General features: G+C 43.9%; 1 protein-coding gene across 2 annotated transcripts in view; it reads right to left on the minus strand.

Annotated features, from left to right (window-relative positions):
• Positions 1-23,456, minus strand: part of SMPD2 (sphingomyelin phosphodiesterase 2) — a 423,565-nt gene that overhangs the window by 299,679 nt on the left and 100,430 nt on the right. For both annotated transcript variants that reach the window (XM_044076594.1, XM_044076593.1), the window contains one exon: positions 6,308-6,390. In XM_044076594.1, the coding sequence (XP_043932529.1) occupies positions 6,308-6,390 (83 nt within the window). The remainder of the gene's footprint in view (positions 1-6,307; positions 6,391-23,456) is intronic.

Genomic DNA, 23,456 nt, shown 5'->3' on the forward strand with positions numbered 1-23,456 from the left:
GGGTACCAGTGTTGTCTTGGCCAATCTGGAGCAATCAGTATCATCTTCGGTCTGTCTGCTCTTGCTTTCAAGAGCACCTTGGGCAGAAGAGGCAAAGGTGGGAAAGCGTAAACTGTCCATGCTGCCCAACTGAAAGAAAGGGCGTCCACTCTCCAGGCCTTTGGATAAAAGGTCCTTGAACAGAACTTTTCCAATTGATGATTCCTGTGGGAGGCGAAGAGATCTATGTCTGGCCTTCCCCACGCTTGGATTATCTTTGTAAACACTTGAGGATGCAACTTCCATTCGTGTGGGTCTGTCATAATTCTGCTTAGATTGTCTACCAGCGTGTTTTCCAAATCTGGCAAGTACTGTGCTTGAAGTTCGATTTGCCATTCCAGAGCCAAGTTCCAAAGTGACATGGCTAGTCTGCACAGGGGGTATGAATGTGTTCTTCCTTGTTTGTTTATGTACCACATTACTGTGGTGTTGTCTGTTCTTATCAATAATTGCCCTGGATGCAGGAGGTCCTTGAAAGCTGTAATTGCATTTATCACTGCTAGCATTTCTTTTTGATTGATGTGAAGGTGCTTTTCCTTTTGGGACCATTTGCCCTGAATGCACCTGTCTGTCATGTGCGCCCCCCAGGCGTAGTCTGAGGCGTCTGTTGTGATGACTTGATTTGCTTGAGGCTTGCAGAATGGAAGACCTGTGTTTGTTTGACATGCTTGGGCCCACCATAGAAATTCCTTTTGCAAACATGGGATTATTGGTATTATTGTTTCCAAACTGTGGCTGTGTTGAGACCATAGGTTTTTTAGGTACCATTGAAGTTTCCTCATGTGCAACTTTGCACATGGGATTAAAAGAATGCAAGATGCCATGAAGCCCAGAGCCTGCAGGATTTTCCTTGCAGTGAGCCTGGTACAATTTGCTAGTATTTTGAAGTACTGAGTTAGTTGCCCCTGTTTTTCTGGCGTGCGATAGGCCATCTGGGTGTTTGTGTCCAAGTTGGCACCCAGGAAAGTTATTTTCTGAGATGGTGTTAGCCTGGATTTCACTTTGCTGACTGTGTATCCCAGAGAATTCTATAACTGTGTTACATAAGCCAGATGTTCCAGAAGTATGTGCTTGCTGTCCGCTTGGATCAGGCAGTCATCCAAATAAGGGTAAATTTGTATCCCTTGAAGTCTGCAGTAGGCAATTACTGATGCCAGGCATTTTGTGAATACTCTGGGCGCAGTAGATAAGCCAAAGGGCAATGCAGAGAATTGATAGTGGATCGAACCTGCAAGAAATCTGAGGTATCTTCTGCAGCTTTGTCTGATTGGGACATGCAGGTATGCCTCCTTGAGGTCCAATGTTACCAGCCAAAACTCCTTGCCCAGCATGGGAAGAAGCTGCTGTAATGTGAGCATCTTGAATTTTGGTACGAGTAGAAATGTGTTTAGGATGGATAAGTCCAAAATGGGTCTCCAGTCGGTTCCTTTCCTTGGTATCAGAAATAGTCTGGAATAAAAACCTTGACCTTGTTCATGAGTAGGTAGGTACCTCTTGAATAGCTTTCATGTCCATGAGCTTTGAAATTTGTATTTGTGCCTCTGCCCTTTGATTGTGTGGCAGGTTTGGCATGCCTCTCATTTTTGGAAGAGTGTGAAAATGAAATCTGTAGCCTCTGTTTATAATGTCCAGGATCCATTTGTCTGTTGTGATAATATGCCAATTTCTTGTAAATAATGCCAGCTTTCCTCCCAAGGGTGCTGCCAGCTGAGACTTGCTTGGCATGAAAAGGAGGAAGTCATTGGGTTTGTTTTCTGTATTGTTGTGCACTGTCTTCGCCACCTCTTGGTGCTGGAGTTTGCCATTGTCTCCCTCTATATGATCCTTGAGATTGTCCTCTGCCCCTTGTGCGCCTGTATCTACCTCTTTGGGGCTTGTCCGTGGCTGGAAAGGACCAGTTTTTAGAAGGCCAATTTCTGCTAAAACGTGGTGGTTGAACCTGTAGAAAAGCTTTGACAGTTTGCATAGATTTAGCTTTTTCTTCTATTTTCCATAGTATCTCCTCAGCATTAGTACCAAATAATACATCCTTTTGTAAAGGAGCATCTAGTAGTTTAGCTTTAACATGATCAGGCAAGATTTGTTCCCTAAGCCAGGCATGTCTACGAATGACTGATCCTGTAACAGCAGCTCTACTTGAGGCCTCTAAGGCATCATAGCCACATTGTAAGGTGCGTTTACCCACTTGTTCTGCACTATGCATCATATCCTGCAACTCCTTCAAATCTGGTTGTTCAGGTTGAGACATTTTATTTCTTAATTGTGATAACAGAAACTGCTGATATTTAAGCATATGGAACTGACAATTTAAGGCCCTCATGGCTAGGGTGGCAGAGGTATATACCTTTTTTCCCCACCTTTCTAAGGATCTAGACTCTCTTTCGGAAGGTAGTGGATTCTTAGCAGTAGAGGCCTTCATTCCCTTGGGGCCTTGAGAAATGGTTTAAGGGTCAGCATTATGGCTTTTGCAAAGAAATTGGTGAGAGTTAGGAACTCTGTAGTTCCTATCAGGCTTGACTGGGGCAGGAGGCAGGAATCCGGATTAAGGCAAGCCTCCGAGTAAACATCATCAAGTATGTCCAAGACAGGAGATATCGCCAGAGGTCTGTGTTGAGGTAACAAAAGAAATTCCCCAAGTCTTTTCTTGGAATCAGAAAAGTCTTGGCCTTCCCAATGGAAGTGTTCCCTCAAGGTGTGCAAGGTTTCCCCAAAAGAAAAATCCTCTGGGGGAGATACAGAAGGAATGGACTGCTCTGCATCAGAATCTTCAAAAGGGGAGTACGAGTGTTCCTCTACATCAGAATGTTCTGAAAAAATGGAACCCTGGTCAGAAGAGGGAGAATCTTCCTCCACTCTGGGTCTCTTGTCTGGAGGGGGTTGGGAACCCCTGATAAAAGTAATTAAATCCTCAGCCATTTTTAGCATCTGCTTTTTAGACATGGGGCCTGGAGATGGGCCCTGTGCAACAGGCCTCTTGGGATGCATGGCTGATTTGGACTTAGTAAAGGCCTTAATGGAAAAGGAAGATGAGGGTCTAAAGACACCATGGGTAGAAGTGGACCTGTCCACATTAGGAGGCTCAACACTCACAGTGGCTTCGGTGGTTGTAGTCTGGGTATGGGCCGAGGTACCTGCGGTCTCGGTTACAGAAGACACCGCCAAAGAAGTGTCGTCGGTAGTCAGGGGCTGCATAGGAGTCTCGCTGAGAACCAGACCACGTGCAGCCGGTGTTGGCGTGGCGTCGGTGGAGACCGCGGACCTCGCGTGTCGGTCCTTGTCCTTGCGTTTTTTTGGACAAAACGGTAGTCGGAGTCTCAGACGACATTTTATAATCAAAGGCTTTACCAAAAAAGTGTTGGGCGAACTCCGCCCGACGCTTAATAGTGCGTTTATTGAAAGTAGCGCAAAAGCGCCAGCCCGAGACATCGTGGTCTGGGCCTAAACAAGGTATGCAGAGGGAATGGAAATCCTTATGCGGTATTTGCTTCCCACAAGAAATACAATTGTTAACTTTGTCTGACATCGGTCTGAGGCAAGAAAAGTTTCTCCAACGGGGTACTTAGCTTTAAAGAAGACTTCGCCAATTTTTCGTAAATTCAGGAGCTGGCCGACCGGCACTTGCGAACTGCTTCTGCTTCGGGCACCGCGCGGCAAAAAAGACTGGAGAAAATGGCGTTGGCTGTGTCTTGTATACCCCTGTCGCACTGTCAGGAAAGAAAGCGACAACAACCAACACCGGACCTAGACTTTGGAATTCGGCCGACCGAGGACCCGCCTGACTGCAGAGAACCCATCTGTGATTACTGCAGCTGTATGCACGATGAACATCTTGTGCGAGTCAGGTACTATGCAATACCTGTCAGGTTTTCTGGGAGCTGTAGGTAAAGAGTCAGGGGCCAGACTGGATTCCGAGAAAACATTATCTACAATGTCCAGTACAGGAGGGACAGCTAAAGGCCTGTGTTGAGGCAGGAGTAAGAATTCCCCAAGCTTCTTTTTGGAGTCAGAGTAATCCTGGCTTGCCCAGCAGAAATGCTCCCTAAGAGTATGCAAGGTTTCACCAAAAGAGAAATCCTCTGGAGGGGAAGCAGAGGGGAAGGAGTCCTCTGCATCAGAATCCTCATAGGTAGAGAAGGTCAACTCCTGGGCATCAGAGAAAACAGAAATTTCAGAATCCTGATCAGAAGAATCAGAAGGAAAATCAGTCCTAGCTCTCTTAGAGGGAGAAGGGTGGCTTCCCCTGATTAAAGTAATAAGATCTTCAGCCACTCTTTCATTTGTTTTTTAGGCATAGGGGCCTGACCATGCGGTCTGGGCATCTTTTTTAGGCATGGATCAAGTTTTAGGCCTTGAAGAAAGAGATGGCGTTGGTTTAATATGCAAGTCAGTCGGCCTGAATACACCCAGAGAAACCAGTGCCTGCACAGCGGCTCTGGACCCATCCAAGGTAGAGACATCCGCAGGTTCTGCAGTCAAAGAAGCATCTCGTGGCATACCAGAGTCCGAATGGGTCTCAGCAGAGGCCTGCGAATCTGAAGTAGCAGGTATCAGGGGCTGCGAAAGCGCCTCGCTGAGTACCAGTGAACTGGCGGCTAGCTTAGGAGAAGCAGCAGCAGTAGCTTTGGACCTATGCGGTCTGTCTCCATCTTTATCTTTGCATTTTTCAGAATGTCGGTAGTGGAGTGGCTTACTGAAGCCATTTCTGGATAATTGAACTGAGTACCAAAATATTTAGATGCGAAAATGAACAGACGACGAATAGTTCAAGGATTGAATAAGGCACAAAACCGACAGTGAGGTACGTCATGGTCTGGGCCGAGGCAAGGAATGCAGTACAAATGAAAATCTTTATGAGGTATTTGCTTTCCATAAGAAATACAATTGTTAACTTTTACTGACTTCTGTTTAGAGCAAGAAAAAGGATCCCCAACGGGGTACTTCACTTAGTTGAAGACTTTGGATCTGAAACTCGAAAACGAAAATTTCAGGAGTCGGACAACCAGCACTTGCGAAATGCTTCTGCTTCGGGCACTGCACGGCAAGAAAGACTGATAAAATGGCATCGGCTGCATGCTTTATACCCCTGACTACCTGACGTCATGGAAAATGAGACAGCAACCGACGCAGAACCCAAGACTTTGATAATCAGGCCGACTGAGGGCTACCTGCAAGCAGATAACCCAAATGTGATGACTGCAACAGTGAAACATGAAGAACATCAGTTATTGTTTAAAAGTTTTAGTAATGCTTTGAATCCACTTTTCTTGTCGGTCAGTTTTAGCTGAAATAGGAAAGTTCCGCATTTTTGCAACAAAGGTGCACAGTGATTCAACAGCTGAGTTATTTGACTTAGTTGCGGTGAGGACAGACTACTTGTTGGACTGTATAGCACTGGCAGAGCAAGGTAGCAGGATGTTTTGCAGAGATGGATATTTTTCAGGGCAGTATATTAAAAAGTGGGTCCTCACTGACAGTAGGTGAGGTAGTGAAGTTCTAACTAGTCTAGGTCTCTTAGGACTACTTACTGATGTGTTTTTATGGAAGTACTCTCAGTAAATTTGCTATTTTACTAGCAAGTGTTTAGTGTTCTTTTGAGGTTACTGTTAAGATGTCTAAAAACAGGGGAGGTATAACGAAGGGATCAAACTTGAGAAAGCTCATTGTCGAACATTTAAACAGGCACCGTACCACTGCCAAGCTGCAAAGTTTTCCATTAAATGTCTCTTGTACAGCTCAAGGCTTCTGCAATCAATGCATCTCAAAAGGAATGCAAAACTTGGTTCCAATAACCACACCCTGCATTCTGAAAATACATTCAACACCAAAAGCACAAAATTTAAACACATACATTTGTGTGTTTGCAACAGTAAAAGCCACTGTGAAAGCAATCAGAAATACTAACCAGAGGTGATGAACGTTCCTTGGTGCTTTGGTCAACCTTTGCTATCTACATAAAATACCACAAGTAGTACAAAGTGAAAACTAAAATACTAACCAGAGGTGATGAATTTTCCCTGGTGCTTTGGTCAGCCTCTCTTCTGTGTAAAATATCACAAGTAGTACAAGGTGAAAACTAAACTGTTATGCTGAATTTAGGCTGTGGTTTGACTAAACAATGACTGGAGAACTGCTAGGTTATTTACAAGAGAATCAGAATAAAAAAAATGTTTTTCTGAGTGGAGTGACTTATCAGTCACTAATAGCATTCTCATTACCTCCCAGCTACAATATGAAAAAGGAGAGAAAAATGCTGTGGTTGTGTACTTACCGTACAAACTGCGCAAGTTCCCAGGACTGAAACAAGCGATGGGGGAGGTAGGAGTCATTCTCCCTACAGTATTCGGCATGCAGCTAGAAAGAAACAATTTGGTGTTACAGTCTATTACAGTGAATAAAAAAAACTATACCGCAAATAATAGCAATGAAGATTACAATTAGACAAAACTATACCACAAGTAATAGCACTGAAGATTACAATTAGGCAAAACTACACCGCAAGTAATAGCACTGAAGATTACAATTAGACAAAACTATACCGCAAGTAATAGCACTGAAGATTACAATTAGACAAAACTATACCGCAAGTAATAGCACTGAAGATTACAATTAGGCAAAACTATACTGCAAGTAATAGCACTGAAGATTACAATTAGACAAAACTATACCGCAAGTAATAGCACTGAAGACTACAATTAGACAAAACTATACCGCAAGTAATAGCACTAAAGATTACAATTAGGCAAAACTACACCGCAAGTAATAGCACTGAAGATTACAATTAGACAAAACTATACCGCAAGTAATAGCACTGAAGATTACAATTAGACAAAACTATACCGCAAATAGCACTGAAGATTACAATTAGACAAAACTATACCGCAAGTAATAGCACTGAAGATTACAATTAGACAAAACTATACCGCAAGTAATAGCACTGAAGATTACAACTGGACAAAACTATACTGCAAGTAATAGCACTGAAGATTACAATTAGACAAAACTATACCGCAAGTAATAGCACTGAAGATTACAATTAGACAAAACTATACCGCAAGTAATAGCACTAAAGATTACAATTAGGCAAAACTATACCGCAAGTAACAGCACTGAAGATTACAACTGGACAAAACTATACCACAAGTAATAGCAATGAAGATTACAATTAGACAAAACTATTTGCGAAACTAGTTTCTAAATGAGGCACATTCATGGCATAGTGAAACAAAGATTATGTTTTCATTCTGAGGATGCGCTAACCAAAATGGTCCCAACTATTTATAAGTGTGAAACTAAATTTAATCACTAGATTTCCTAAGCCACAGCAGTTATGTTATGCAAGGAACAAGTGTCAAAGGAGAGGAAATTACTTGAGACAACCATGACAGAAGAATTATGCAAAGAATGAAATATCATAACTGGTATGTTTGGCTGATAAAACTCAGACATACCAAGTAGCAGGAATGGCAAGAGGACAGCAGAGGAGGGTGTTAAGCTGGGTATTGGATCCCACTTTGGATTACTTACTAGGAGTCCAGTGCCATTATATTTGGGAAGTATGTGGCCAATATATCCAACCATGGCAGTGTGATGTCCTTGTGTACCCAACACCAAGGCCTTAAGATAAGTGACCTCATGCTTCACGCTTTGCTGGAGTGAAGTGTTGAAGGTTCTTCCCTTCATGGACTGCTGCTCTGCATTGGACATGTACACTGCCAGCAGTCAAAACACAGGCGGCACTCAATAGCTTGAAACCCACTTTCTAAAGGAATGCATTTAGACAATAAAATGCACTACAAAATACATCCCATGTCCTTAACGAAAGAAATGACTGACATGAATGAACACATGCTACTTCAGCCCCATTATGGCCACAGTAAAGGGCCAGATAGCAACGCCAGCATTCCTGACTAATGAGCTTGGAGCAGGGGAAGCAGGACTGGGAAAACAGGCCTGAAATGCTGACCAACACAATCTTTCCCTGACAGGATGTGAAGCTTAGTCAACTTAGTAGTCACATGATGTAGACTAGAGGGCAAACTATGTACACAAATGCTACCGAACCAGGGCAGTGCATTAACTGATTTAAACCTTGAGGAGCAGGAGGTTAATTAACATACAAGCTTTCCAAGATCTTCTAACCCAAAAAATAACTTGCTTCCAGACAGCTTTTCTCCAAAACACTCCACTGAAAATGCACTTCATTAGATTTATGATATCTGATGAATGGTACAAGTTATGAAATATGTAAAATATGACAGCTGTTTGGTAGACAATGGGCTGGGCACTGATATTGGTGTCAAAAGTCTACCTGTAAAGCCTAATTCTATATTGCAGATTATGAAAGAAAAACTGCATTTTTATTTGCCCAAAGATACTAGTGCTATGGTCAAACAAAGAGTCATCTTTGTAAGAGAACAAGACACATCAAAGATATGAATGAGGCGACTGTTCACCTGTTCCAGAGCTTTCCAATGATGTATGACAAGAGGACATGAATACCGTTGTTCTGAGATGCTGACAAATCTATGCATATAATAATTTCAAAATATTTCAAAACAGTTATTAAAACAAATTGTGTTAGATGGCAATCACTGACAACACTGTCTGCCTTAATGTTTTGTATAAGATGCGACTGTTTGTTCATCTTGTAGGTCACATAGCTTATATGAAATCAGTGCAGACATGTAAATATAAACTATAGTCATAACTGCTTTACCAAGAGCATTTAAATCTCAGAACGTCTTCACATTACCCATCATGCTTTACTGTCATTTTTACTAACATCTACTGCTTTTAATATACTGCCCACTAAAAGACAGTATCGCACCAGGATTGCATTATTAATGTAAACATAGAAATGTACCATATTTTGTCATAACTTCTTGCAAACACGCCTTAACTCTAGCTCTGTACATCCCCTGCTGACCAATTCACTGGCATGCTTACCAAATCATACGAGCTCATAGATGCCTCCATGCTGCTTCAGTTTTATGCATAAATCTTTACCCGGACATTAGCAATTAGACTTTAAAAACAGTTGCCAGCACACTTGTTTCAGGAGTACAAGGAAGTCTCCAGTAAAGATAAGTACACTTACAGGATACAAAGGACAAAGCTTTTCTTACTAAAATACTTTTGCCACTTATGTTTCATCCATGCACTGTAAATAACTCTAATCAATAATGTACAAATGCTATGAACTACATGCAAATGGCTATCTATCTATATATGTACATATGTTATGAATGGTGCTCAAGCTTTCATACTAAAATACGTTTTCCTGACTATCCTGCCACTTTTGTCTCATCCCTGCACTGTAAATACCTTTCTAAATCTACAATGTATGTATGCTATGAACTAAAAGTAATCGCTCTCCGTCTATGTATGTATGCTTTGAACCGTGCTTTAGTCATGTAATGTATGTATGTTTTGAACCGTGCTCTAGTCATGTAACGTTATATGTAGGTTTTGAACCGTGCTCTAGTCATGTAACGTATGTATGTTTTGAACCATGCTCTAGTCATGTAACTTTGTAGGTATGTTTTGAACCGTGCTCTAGTCATATAACTTTGTAGGTATGTTTTGAACAGAGCTCTAGTCATGTAACGTTGTATGTATGTTATGAACCGTGCACTAGTCATGTAACTTTGTACGTATGTTTTGAACCGTGCTCTAGTCATGTAACTTTGTACGTATGTTTTGAACTGTGCTCTAGTCATGTAACTTTCTACGTATGTTTTGAATCATGTACTAGTCATGTAATGTTGTATGTATGTTTTGAACCATGCTCTAGTCATGTAATGTTGTATGTATGTTTTGAACCATGCTCTAGTCATGTAATGTTGTATGTATGTTTTGAACCATGCTCTAGTCATGTAACTTTGTATGTATGTTTTGAACCGTGCTCTAGTCATGTAACTTTGTATGTATGTTTTGAACCGTGCTCTAGTCATGTAACTTTGTATGTATGTTTTGAACCATGTACTAGTCATGTAATGTTGTATGTATGTTTTGAACCGTGCTCTAGTCATGTAACTTTGTAGGTATGTTTTGAACTGTGCTCTAGTCATGTAATGTTGTATGTATGTTTTGAACCGTGCTCTAGTCATGTAACTTTGTATGTATGTTTTGAACCGTGCTCTAGTCATGTAACTTTGTATGTATGTTTTGAACCGTGCTCTAGTCATGTAACTTTGTATGTATGTTTTGAACCGTGCTCTAGTCATGTAACTTTGTATGTATGTTTTGAACCGTGCTCTAGTCATGTAACTTTGTAGGTATGTTTTGAACCGTGCTCTAGTCATGTAACTTTGTATGTATGTTTTGAACCGTGCTCTAGTCATGTAACTTTGTAGGTATGTTTTGAACCGTGCTCTAGTCATGTAACTTTGTACGTATGTTTTGAACTGTGCTCTAGTCATGTAACTTTCTACGTATGTTTTGAACCATGTACTAGTCATGTAATGTTGTATGTATGTTTTGAACCGTGCTCTAGTCATGTAACTTTGTATGTATGTATGTTTGTATGTATGTTTTGAATGGTGCTCAAGTTATTCTTGTTGATCCTCTCCTTTGCTCCTTTTCAATCGTTCGATCTCAATATATAATTTTACATTTGTTTTCTAAAATGTATAACTCCATGCATAACTATATAGTGTAAAATTCTATGCTAGTTTTAATTGTATGTAACTCTGAGCTTTTCTCCCCGGGCCTCCACTGAAAACGGGCCCCTTGGGCCCAGTGGACCTCCCCGGTTATCAAACTGGAAATAAATAAATAAAAATCAATAAATAAATAAAGGAACTCTAATTTCCTGACAACTATACTCTTATAGGACGCAACGCCTACATGTAAAAAGGCAAGTGAGGCCAACACTATATGCTTTGGGCTTTCACTCCCAATCCAGAAGATGCAAGACTAACATTAAATGTATTCTCTACTCAGGTCTAGTCCATAAAATTTTAAAAAGAAAAATAACTCGGGCTCCAAGGAAAAGAACCTCTTACATGTTGACTTGCCTCCAGCATTTGAGTTCATCTACAATGAAAGGTACTTATTTAGTGAGGAACAAAAGAGTTGAAAGTTGGCCAGAGTGGTTAACATGTCACATGAAATCAAGACAAAATAAAAGCTGGCACGTTTGCTAAACAATTCTGCTTCTGATTAACTTGAATATTGCAAATGATGATTTTGTTTTCAGTCTTAACTTCTCTACCACCACACACACACACACACACACACACACACACACACACACACACACACACACACACACACACACACACAAATGTGGTAACAAGCCAGGAAGTTGGTATTAAAATGATGACAATGTCACTCGGCGGTGTAAAAATATGGCTCTAGGTAATTTAGTCATGTTGACTAATGTTGCCAAATGGGCATGGGTAATTACCAGTGATAAGTGGGTTGAGGACCCGGCCTACTCTGACCAACGCCAGGGACACAGACTAATGATGGGAGGGGGTGTATCTGCCCTTACTGACAAGTGTGCGCCCTCCATAAAGCACAGCAGTCCTGAGTCTATAAGCTACTGGCCAGCCAGTGTCCAGTTGCCCAACCTGGGTTACCTGAGATAGCTATGTTAAGCAAAAGCTGGACATAAAACCAAATCAATCTGCCAAACATGAACTAAGAATTGCTACACTACGTGCAGGTTCACCGACAGGATGGAGTTTGGAAATGGATGATATGACTGTACAGAGAAGGCTGGACATAGTACAGTTGTGTACACTTACCATAAATGTAGATGTTCGAGTATATTCACTGATGCAGTCATCACAACTGGGTTATCCCTGCCAGGGTAGCTCTCGGGCCAGCTCGAATACCAGAGGCTTAGTATTTCTGCGTCGGCTGCTGTCACTTCAGGACTGACGTCAGGTCGTTAGTAGTATAAAGTAAGGCAGCCAACGCCATTACATCAGTCTTTCCTGCCCTAACTGTCAGGAGCCCCCAAATGGGAGCCAGGTTATGGTGGAAGAACCCCACCAGTAGAAAGTAAATACCAAAGTGTTCCTTATAAGGAGACACAGAAAGAGACAAGGGGGATGGAGGGAGGGAAAAGTACAGTTGTGTACACTTACCATAAATGTAGATGTTAGAGTGTATTCACTGTTGCAGTCATTACATTTGGGTTATCTGCTTGCAGCAGCCCTCAGTCGGCCTGATTAACAAAGGCTTGGGTCCTGCATCAGTTGCTGTCCCTTCTTCAATAATGTCAGGTTGTCAGGGATATAAAACATGCAGCCGACGCAATTACATCAGTTTTTCTTGCCCCAGATGTCAGGTGCCCCCCAATGGGAAGCAAGTACATATATAAATATACAAGGATATACCTCCAACAAAAAAGCAAATACACCAAAAAGCTTTTAGAGCAGAGTAAGTGAGAGCAGAGGTATAGCCAAAAGAAGAAAGGGGGCTGGAGGAAGGATAACCAGGACTGCAACAGTGAATACACTCTAACATCTACATTTATGGTAAGTGTACACAACTGTACTATGTTCTTCGTGTTCTACTGTTGCAGTCATTACATTTGGGTAGATTCCCAAAGCTAAGGTTGGGAGGAGGAATTTAAATAGAATTAGGACCAGCTATAAGGCCCTGCAGAACTGCAGTGGCAAAACCAGCCCTGGATTTAGAGAAAATTGGCAAATGATAATGCTTGGTGAAAGTATGTACAGAACTCCAGGTAGCAGCTTCTAGGATGTCCCTAGTAGGGACGCCCTTGAGAAAGGCTGTACAGGTAGATGCAGCCCTGGTTGAATGGGGTCTGATGCCCTGTGGGATGGGTTTTCCATGGTGCTTACAGCAGAAATGACTGCAGTGGCCTATCCGTTTTGAAGTGGTTTGTTTTGAAAAAGCTTTCCACCTCTGTCCCTGCAGCAAATGCCACCAGCAGTTGTTCGGATTTCCTTTGAGGTTTAGTCCTGTCCAAGTAGAATCTAAGCTGTCTGTGCACATCTAAACAGTGCAGTATCCATTCCCCTTTGTTCTGTGAGTTAGGAAAGAAGGTAGGCAAATGAATGGACTGACATTACAGCCGAGTGACGTCTCCAGGCGTTTCTGCAGTTACACCCTACTGCTCCTCTAGGCGTCAAATATTGCCTGTTCATATTTGCATTAATAATTCCAAAACCATGTTACATACAAGGTATCGGAAAATTTTATCTTGAAGCATACATGATAGCAAACACAATTGTATTGATATATGATCTCTGTCAATGGGTATTTGTTAAAAATGTATGGTGATAACCTCAATTTTTAAATGCTGAAGCCACGCCCACTAGGAGTTAAAGGTGCACACTCAAAAGAGCTCTACTGGAGGGAATGAGCCACACTGGATACCACCTTGGGCATTAAGGAGGGATTGGTTCTGAGGGAAACCCTGTCCGCATGAAAGATGATGAAAGGTTCCACTGCCATCAGATACCCTTCTGGCAGAAGTGACTGCCAAAAGGAAAGCTGTTTTCTAGGAAAGAAATTCTAAATCTGCAGTAGCAGCTGGCTCGAAAGGAGGAAGAGTGAGTTTCTCCAAACAAAGTTAAGATCCCAGCCTGGAGTTGGAGCTCTCCTGGGTGGCCTTAAATGTGTGGCCCTTCTGAGGAACTGCTTGAACAGTGGGTGAGAGAAGAGGGGAGGCTCTGTGCTATAATGAGCTGAAATGGCTGAGGCATGAATTTTGATGGAGGAAAAAGACAAGCCCTTAAGCATCTCAGTCAAGTATTGTAGAATCTGAGGTAAATTGGGCACTGCTGCATGCCTTCTTTAAGACTGGCTTCAAGCATCGAATCATTTCCATTTTGCAGCATAAGATTTTCTAGTACTAGGCCTCCTTGCCTCTAAAATGATATCCATCACTGACTTACTGAGGGACAGTAAAGGAGAGATTAGGTAATTAGCCAGGCTGCTAGGTTCAGGGTTTGCAGCTGAGTATGCAGAATCTGGTTCTCCTGCTGAGACAATAGGGAAGGATTCTGAGGCAGGTGCCATGGAGCCAAGCGTGACCTACTGCGCAAGAGTGGGTGCCAGTGTTGACGAGGCCAGTCTGGTGCAATTAAAATTGTCCTTGGCTTGTCCTGTTTGATCTTTAGTAGTACCTTGGAGAGCAGAGGCATAGGAGGAAAGGCATAAACTGAGAGGTTTTTCCAGCTGAAGGATAGAGCATCCACTTTACAAGCTAGCTTGTGGGAAATCCTTGTGCAAAATTTGTCCAGTTGATGGCTCTGGGGGGAGGCAAACAGGCCTATATTTGGGCTCCCCCATTTGATGGTCAACATGTTGAAAATCCTTTGTTCCAGTTTCCACTCATGTGGGTCCATGAGGTTTCTGCTTAGTCCGTCTGCCAGTGTATTTAGTTTTCTTGGCAGGAACTGAGCTTGTAGATTCACTTGGTTGCTGAAGGCTGTGTTGCACAATGCCATGGCTAGTCTGCAGAGGGGGTAAGGATGTGTTCCCCCCCTGCTTGTTTATCTACCACATGACAGTGGTGCTGTCCATCTTTACCATTAGTTGTCCTGGAAGAATGTGGTCCTTGAAGGCTGTCAGAGCATTCTGTACAGCTAACATTTCCTTTTGATTTATGTGCAGGTGCATTTGACTTGGGTTCTATTTGCCCTGAATGCACTTCCCTGCCAGGTGAGCACCCCTCCCCCCCCCCCCCCCGCTGCATAGTCTGATGCATCTGTTAAGATTTGAGCGGCAGGGGGTAATGTGAATGGTAGTCCCCTGTTTTGGTGGCAGGCCTCTGCCCACCAAATGAACTCTAGGCGTAGGCAAGGTATGATAGGAATCCTTGCTTCTACATCCTGTGAATGTTGACACCAAAGGCTTTTGAGATACCATTGTAGTTTCCTCATATACAGCCTTGCATATGGAATTAGAAGAATGCAGGAGGCCATGAACCCCAAGGCTTGCAGTATTTGCCTTGCAGATAACTGGGTTTTTGTGGCCACTTGTTTGAAGTAAGTTGTCAAATGTATCTGTTTCTCTGGCGTGAGGAAAACCATCTGAGAAGTTGTATTCAAGCTTGCTCCCAGGAATGTAATTTGTTGACAAGGTACCAGGTGGGATTTCTTTTCATTTATGGTGAACCCCAGACAAGTCAGTACCCTTTGAACAAAGGTCAGATGACTGAAAAGAATGTCCTTGCTTTCTGCCTGAATTAGACAATAGTCCAGGTATGGGTATATCTGAATATTTCTTTGCCTGCAAAATGCAATGACTGGAGCTAGGCACTTTGTGAATACCCTGGGCACAGTAGATAAGCCAAAGGGCAGTGCAGAGAACTGATAGTGCATGTAGCCTGCTTTGAAACTTAGGTATCTTCTGCAAGACTCCCTGATAGGGATGTGCAGGTATGCTTCTTTTAAGTCTAGTGTTGTGCCAACCATGCATCCTTGCCTAGCATAGGAAGCAGCTGGTGAAGAGTCAGCATTTTGAATTTTGGGATCACCAGAAAGATGTTTAGATTTGAAAGGTCCAGGATAGGACACCATGTATTGTCTTTTCTGGGTACCAGGAAAAGTCTCGAATAGAAACCTTGTCCCTTTTCCTTTTCTGGTACCAAGTGAATAGCCCCCATGTTTGAGAGAGAGTACCTGATTTGGGGCCTCTGCCCACTGATTTGGGGGTAGATCTGGCCACCCGCTTGGTGTTGGTAATGTGTGGAAATGAAATCTGTATCCTTGGGCCACTATATTAAAAACCCATTTGCCCTGGGTAATGGGTTTCCAGTTTTTGGCCTGCAGACCAATATCTTTCCACCTAAAGGAGCATTCAGTTGGGAAGTGCTTGGAAGTTTTAAAAGCAAGTCATTGAGACGGTTTTCCATAGGGGGGAGTCTTACTGCTCCCAGGTTTGGGTGAGGAAAACCCCCAAAGCCTAGCCTTGTATGTCCCTTGGGACTGAAACCTGGGTTTCTGCTGTGTCTGGATTTGGCTTGAGAAGACCTGGAGGGGGCTGGAAAGGACCAATTTTTAGAGGGCCAGTGCCTACTAAATCTAGGAGTCTGAACTTGTATGAAATCTTTAACAGTCTGCATAGATTTAGCTTTATCTTCCATATTTTTATGGACTTCCTCAGCCTTGTTGCCAAACAGACGGTCCCGATTTAAGGGAGCATCCAACAATTTGGCTTTAGGCTCAGTCCTGGGACCCCTCTTGTTCGGTATATATTTCTCGGAGGTGCAGGCCAACACGGAAGGACTGTGGCTGACCAAGTTCGCAGATGACTGCAAACTGGGCGTCATAATCGACTCTCCAGCCGACACAAGCATCCTCCAAAAGGGCCTCATAGAAACAGACAACTGGTGCCAGAGCCATGGCCTCAAGCTAAATGCCAAAAAGTGTATAGTCATCCCCTTTAGCAAAAACAAAGTGCCCACAAATTACCACATAGGTGGTAATCCATTAAGTTCAGAAGTAATTAGGGACCTGGGGACCCAAGTTGATAGCAATCACTCATTTGACAACCACGTGGCCAAAGTGGTTAGAAAAACATTTTATATAGCCCACCTAATCATGAAGGGATTCACATCTAGATTAGGGGAGGTCATCGTGCCTCTTTACTCATCCCTCATCAGGCCCATAATTGAGTACAATGCCCCTTTTGGGATGTACCTTACCAGACACCTGCAGCAACTGGAAAGACCCCAAAAGTACCTCACCAAGAGGATCAAAGGGCTCAAACAGATGCCATATGCTGCCCGGTTAAAGAAACTCCAGCTCTACTCAGTGGCATACCGCCTGTTCAGAGGCGATCTGTGCCTGACGTATAAAGCCATGTCCAACCCGGAATTAATGGACATGCTGCACCTCAGAAAATCCAAATCCCATCGAGCCGGCGCTCGACAGACTTGAACCTCAGCACTGAAATAAATAGGACATGCTGGAGGAACAGATTCATAACCCAGAGGCTCCCTTCACTCTGGAATAAAATCCCAGTCCAGGTTAGGCAGAGTCCCTCTGACTCTCTTCAAGAGGAATCTTGATGAGTGGATGGGAGATCGTAGGTTTACCTCGGGTATCACTTCTGTGTCACTGTTAGACAGAGGCACAGTATACTAACCTCGAAAAAGGGCATAGCAAAATAAATTTAAAATGGGGGGGGTGAAAGCCAAACACATTCTGGCTAGGCTTATAAATGCCCTAGGGCAGATAGCCTAGTATGAACCTATGAACATAAAGATTGCTCCTTAAGCCAAGCATGCCTTCTGAGCACCGACCCAGTAACAGCAGCCCTGCAAGTGGCCTCTAATGAATCAAATCCACATTGCAAAGTATGTTTTCCAACCTGTTCAGCAGAATGCATTAAATCCTGTAATTCTTTATTTTCAGCGCAGTCAAGAATCACTTTCTGTTTAAGCAATCCAATAACATGTTGATACTTTAACATATGAAACTGGCAGTTTAAAGACCTAATGGCCAAGGTTGCAGCAGTGTAAATTTTCTTACCCCATTTATCCAGTGACCTGGAGTCTCTATCAAAGGGGGTAGGATTTTTAGCAGTAGAAGCCTTAATGCCTTCGGATCCCAGTGAAATAGTCTCTGGATCCGCAATAGGATTTTTAAAAAGAAACTGATGTGAATCAGGAACCCTGTAATATCGGTCAGGTTTTCGGGGAGCAGGAGGCAAAGAATCAGGGGCCAAACTAGATTCTGAAAAGGCAACATCAACAATGTCTAATACTGGAGGTATAGCTAAAGGCCTATGCTGAGGCAGGAGTAAAAAAATCCCTAAGCCTCTTTTTTGAATCAGAAAAATCCTGGCTTTCCCAGTGGAAATGCTCCCTTAGAGTATGTAAGGTTTCACCAAAAGAAAAATCCTCTGGAGGGGAAGCAGAGGGAATAGAGTCCTCTGCATCAGAATCCTCATAAGTAGATAAGGACAAATCCAGATCATCAGAAGAATCAGAAAAAACGGAAACCTGGTCAGAAGATTCATAAACAACTTCAGTCCTAGGTCTCTTATACGGGGGAGGTTGGCTTCCCCTGATTAGTTATAAGATCTTCAGCCATTCTTATTTGTTTTTTAGGCATAGGGGCCTGAGCATCGGTTTCTTAGGCATGGTTTGAGATTTTGGCCTAAGTGAAGGAGGTGTGGGTTTAATATGCAATTCCGCAGGCCTGAATACACCCTCAGAAGCTAGTGCCTGCATAGCAGCTCCGGACCAATGTGAGGTAGAGATATCTGCATGTTTCACAGTTGAAGCATCTCACGGACTCTGAATGGGTCTCAGTAGAGGCCTGTGAGTCAGAAGTAGTGGGTATCAGGGGCTGCGAAAGCACCTCACTGAGTACTGGCAAACTGGTGACTGGCTTAGGAGAAGCGTCGTCGGCAACTTTGGACCTCGGTGGCCTGTCTCTGTCTTTATCTTTGTGTTTTTTCGGAATCCCGGTAGTCTGATGCCTAACCGACCTTTCTAGATAATTAAACCGAAAACCGAAATATTTAGAAGCGAAAATATACCATCGATGGATAGTGCGCTGTTTAAACAAAGCACAAAACCGACAGCAAGGTACATTGTGGTCAGGACCTAGGCAAGGAATACAGTACGAATGAAAATCTTTGTGAGGTATTTGCTATCCTCAAGTAATGCAATTATTACCTTTTACTGACATCGGTAAGAAGCGAGAAAAAGTTTCCCCACTGCGGTACTTAGCTTTAGTTTAAGACACCGGTTCTGAAACTTGAACAAAAATTTCAGGAGTCGGCCGACCGGCACTTGTGAACTGCTTCTGCTTTGGGCACCGTACGGCAAGAAAGACTGGGGTAATGGCATCAGCTGCATGTTTTATACCCCTGACAACCTGACATCATGGAAGAAGGGACAGCAACCGACGCAGGACCCAAGACTTTGTTAATCAGAGGGCTACTGCAAGCAGATAAGCCAAATGTAATGACTGCAACAGTGAAACACTAAGAGCATCCAGGACTGCAACAGTGAATACACTAACATCTACATTTATAGTAAGTGTAGATAACTATACTATGTTCTTCATATTTCACTACTGCAGTCATCACATTTGGGTCGATTCCCAAAGCTGAGGAAAAGGGTGGAGGCAGTCAAGGAGACTAGGGGCTGGCTAGGATGCCCTGCAAGACTGCAGTGGCAAAGCCTGCACTGGATTTGAAGATAGACAGGTGGTAATGCCCGGTGAAAGTGTGAACAGATGTCCAGGTGGCAGCCTCCAGGATGTCCCTGGTGGGGACTCCTCTGAGGAAAGCTGCAGAGGTGGAGGCTGCTCTGGTGGAGTGAGCCCTGACCCCCTTAGAGGGAGGTTTTCAGTGTTGCTTGTATGGATGCAGTGTGCTATCCATTTGGAAATGGTTTGTTTGGAGATGGCTTTGCCCTCTGTCCCTGCATCAAAGCTAACCAGTAATTGATCAGACTTTCTGAATGATTTAGTCCTGTCTAGATATAATCTGAGCTGTCTGTGCACATCTAGAGAGTGCGGGATCCTTTCCCCCTTGTTTTTTGGGTTAGAGAAAAAGGTTGGCAAATGAATGGAGTGGTTGAGAGTCACACTGGACACCACTTTGGGCATGAAGGATGGGTTAGTCCTGAGGGAAACCCTGTCAGCATGGAAGATGATGAAGGGCTCCACAGCCATAAGTGCTTGTAGCTTGGAGACTCGTCTGGCTGAATTTATGGCCAGAAGAAAAGCCATCTTCCAGGAAATTTTAACTCTGCTGATGCTGGTTCAAAGGGGTGCAGGCTGAGCTTTTCCAACACAAGGTTCAGGTCCCAAGCTGGGACAGATGCTCTTCTGGGTGGCCTCAGGTTGCTAGCCAGTCTTAGAAATTGTTTGATCAGAGGGTGTGAGAAAAGGGGCTGCTCAGTGTGGAAATGAGCAGAGATATCAGAGGCAGGAATTTTAATAGAGAAAAAAAGAGACCACTGTGTAGCAGATCAGCTAGGTAATCCAGGATGAGAGGTAGGGAGGGCTGTGCCATATCAGCTCCCTTAACCTATATCCAGGTGCAGAACCATTTGTCAGCATAAGACTTCCTAGTGCTAGAGCATCGGGCCTCACGTAGAACATCTAGAACCTGTTTATTAAGGTTGGCAGATTGATCAGTGGTCAGGGAATAAGCCAGGCTGCCAAATTGAGGGTCTGCAATTGGGGATGCATGAATTCCCCTTCTCTCTGGGTCAGGAGGGGTGGGGTTTGAGTGAGATGCTATGGTGGCAGTGAGGACAGGCAGCGCAGCAGTGGGTACCAGTGCTGGTGAGGCCAATCTGGAGCAATAAGAATTGTCCTTGTTTATTTCTCCCTTATTTTGAGCAGTACCCTGGTGATGAGAGGTAGTGGAGGAAATGCATTGACCGATAGATTTACCCAGGGGAAGGACAGGGCATCCACTTTCCAAGCCCTGCAGTGATGCTCCCTGGTGCAGAACTTGCTGAACTGATGGTTGGTGTGGGAGGCAGAGAGGTTGTCCTTCAGGGTGCCCCATTTCTGAGTTATTAGGGTGAAGGTTCTTTTGTCTAGCTGCCACTCGTGTGGGTCCAGACGATTTCTGCTTAAGTGGTCTGCCAGAGAGTTTAGAGAACCTGGCAGGAATTGTGCTGACAGGTGGAGTTTCATGGCAGAGGCTGTGTACCAAAGGGTCATGGCCAGCCTGCATAGAGGGTAGGAGTGAGTCCCTCCCTGCTTGTTGATATACCACATCACATTGGTGTTGTCTGTTTTTGATCAGGAGAGCTCCTGGGGAGAGAAGGGGCTGGAAGGCTGCCAATGCGTGCTGGACAGCCAACATCTCTTTTTGGTTGATGTGCAGATGGATTTGCTGTGGGCTCTATTGGCCCTCTATGCACCTGCTGTCCAGGTGTGCACCCCCAGGCATAGTCTGATGCATCTGTGGTGAGGGTCTGGGTGGCAGGGGGTGTGAGAAAGGTAGTTCCTTGTTATAGAAGCATGCTGCTGCCCACCAAAGAAAATCTTTCCTTAGGCAAGGCATCATTGCTATAAGAGTTTCCAGGTTTTGAGAGTGTTGACACCAAAGGCTTTTTAGGTACCACTGTAGTTTCCTCATATGCAGTCTGGCATATTGAATGAGTAGAATGCAATATGCCATGAACCCCAAAGCTTGCAGGATTTTCCTTGCAGATAACTGGGGTCGTGGGGTCTGGTGGCTAGTTGAGAGAAGTAGGCTGTCAGGTACGTTTGCTTTTCTGGTGTAAGGAATACCATTTGGGATGCTGTGTCCAGGCTTGCTCCCAGGAATATAATCCTTTGGGTGAGTACTAATTTGGATTTCTTTTCATTGACAGTGTACCCTAGGGAGGTCAGTAGGAACGTTACAAATGCCAGACACTTGAGCAGCTTTTCCTGTCTGCCTGAATTAGGCAGTCGTCCAGTATGGGAAAATTTGGATATTTCTTTGTCTGCAAAACGCAATGGCGGGAACCAGACATTTTGTGAAAACTCTGGGAGCATCACATAAGACAAAGGGAAGTGTAGAGAACTGAAAGTGCAGAGATCCTACCCTGAAATGTAGATATTTCCTGCACGATTCCCTGATAGGCCTACCTCCACATTCCTCTTTTAGGTCTAGGGTGGCTAGCCAAGCATCCTTGGAGCATTGGTAGTTGCTGGAGGGTGAGCATTTTGAATTTTGGTATCACCAGGAAGGTGTTTAAAATGGATTGATAGAGGATGGGGTGCTAGGTACCCTCTTTTCTGGGTACCAGAAAAAGTCTGGAGTAGAAACCTTGGCCTATCTGTTCTGCAGGAACGTGCTCTACTGGCCTCACAGAGAGCAGAGAAAGGACTTGCTTTTTCACCTCTGCCCACTGGTTTGCAGGTAGATCTGGGAACCCTTTTGGGGTTGGAAGAGTGTGGAAAGAAAATTTGTATCCCTGGGAAACTGTGGAGGACCCAGCGGTCATTGGTAATGGTAGCCCAGGTGCTTGCGTGAAAGGAGAGGTTTTCCTCCTAGGGGAAAGGGCAGGTGGGCAAAGGGAGGGGGTGGGAGAGGAGTCATTGTGAGTTTTTACCATGAGGGGGTAGGGCTTAGAACTCCCTGGTTTTGAAGTGGAGGAAGTCCACTGCTATGATCTCTGCATTCCCTGTGGCTGCTATCTGGGGGTTTGCTTCCCCGCGATCTAGGCTGAACTGACCTGGTGGGAGCAGGAAAGGACCAGTGCTTGGAGGGGCAATGCCTGCTGAACCTGAGTGGCTAGACCTGTAGGAAATCCTTAACTGTCTGCATAGATTTAGCTTTTTCTTCCATCTCTTTTAAGACCTCCTCTGCCTTAGTGCCAAACAAGTTGTCTTTGTGCAAGGGTTCATCCAATAATTTAGATTTAACATGGTCTGGCAAGGGCTGTTCCTTAAGCCAAACATCCCTTCTAAGGACAGAAGCAGTGACTGCTGCCCTGCAAGAAGCTTCTAGGGTGTCAAAACGACAGTGTACGGTGTGCTTAGTCACTTGACTTGCAGAATGCATTAACTCTTGTAACTCTAGATTCTACACAAGCAGGGAAGGAAGACGCTTTGTCTGAGGAGTTCCATGGTATGTTGCTGAAATTTTAGCATATGGAATTGGCAATTTAGTGCTCCGATAGCAAGAGTAGCAGAGGTGTATACTTTTTTACCCAATCTGTCTTATGCTTGGGAATCCCTATCCGAGGGAGTAGGATTCTTAGCAGAGGTTGCTTTAATTCCTTTAGGCCCTTGAGAAACTACCTCAGGGTCAGCAGTAGGATTTTTGAAGAGAAATTTGTGCGAGTCAGGGACTCTAATACCGGTCATGTTTTCTGGGTGCAGGAAGTAGTGTTGGGAGTCAAACTAGATTCCAGGAAAACATCGGCCACAACATCCAGGACTGGGGGAATAGCCAGGGATCTGTGCTGTGGAAGATCTAAGAATTCTCAGAGTCTCTTTTTAGACTGAGGGTAGTACTGACATTCCCACTGGGAATGCTTCCTTAAGGTATGAAGGGTTTCCCCAAAGGAAAAGTCCTCAGGTGGAGAGGCTGAAGGAATGGAATCCTCTGCAGCAGAAGCCTCATAAGCAGAGAGGGGTTGCATGTCTTCATATTCAGATGCTTCAGAGTCAGACTCCTGTTCAAACAAAACTACTAGGGACTGATCTCTCTTTTTGGAAGGGGTAGCTTGGCTTCCCCCTGATCAGCATAAGGTCTTCCGCCATTTTAAGCATTTAAGACTGAAGCAAGGAAGCAGATGCCCGAGATTGCATCGGCGTTTTTTTGGGTGTGGTTCGTACCCTGGGCCATAGAAACTCTGGAGTTTTAAAAAAAATGGTGGTAGACGTGAAAGAAGTCATCTGTTTGTGTTGAGAATCGGTAGTGCGAAGTACTTCCTCGGAAATCGGTGCCTGCTCAGTGGCACCGAACCCATCCAAGGTAGAGACAACCACAGGATTCTTAGTCGAAGA

The sequence above is a fragment of the Protopterus annectens genome, chromosome 7.part0, assembly GCF_019279795.1.
Source record: "Protopterus annectens isolate FY-2018-M chromosome 7.part0, PAN1.0, whole genome shotgun sequence".
NCBI classification, from domain to species: domain Eukaryota; kingdom Metazoa; phylum Chordata; order Ceratodontiformes; family Protopteridae; genus Protopterus; species Protopterus annectens.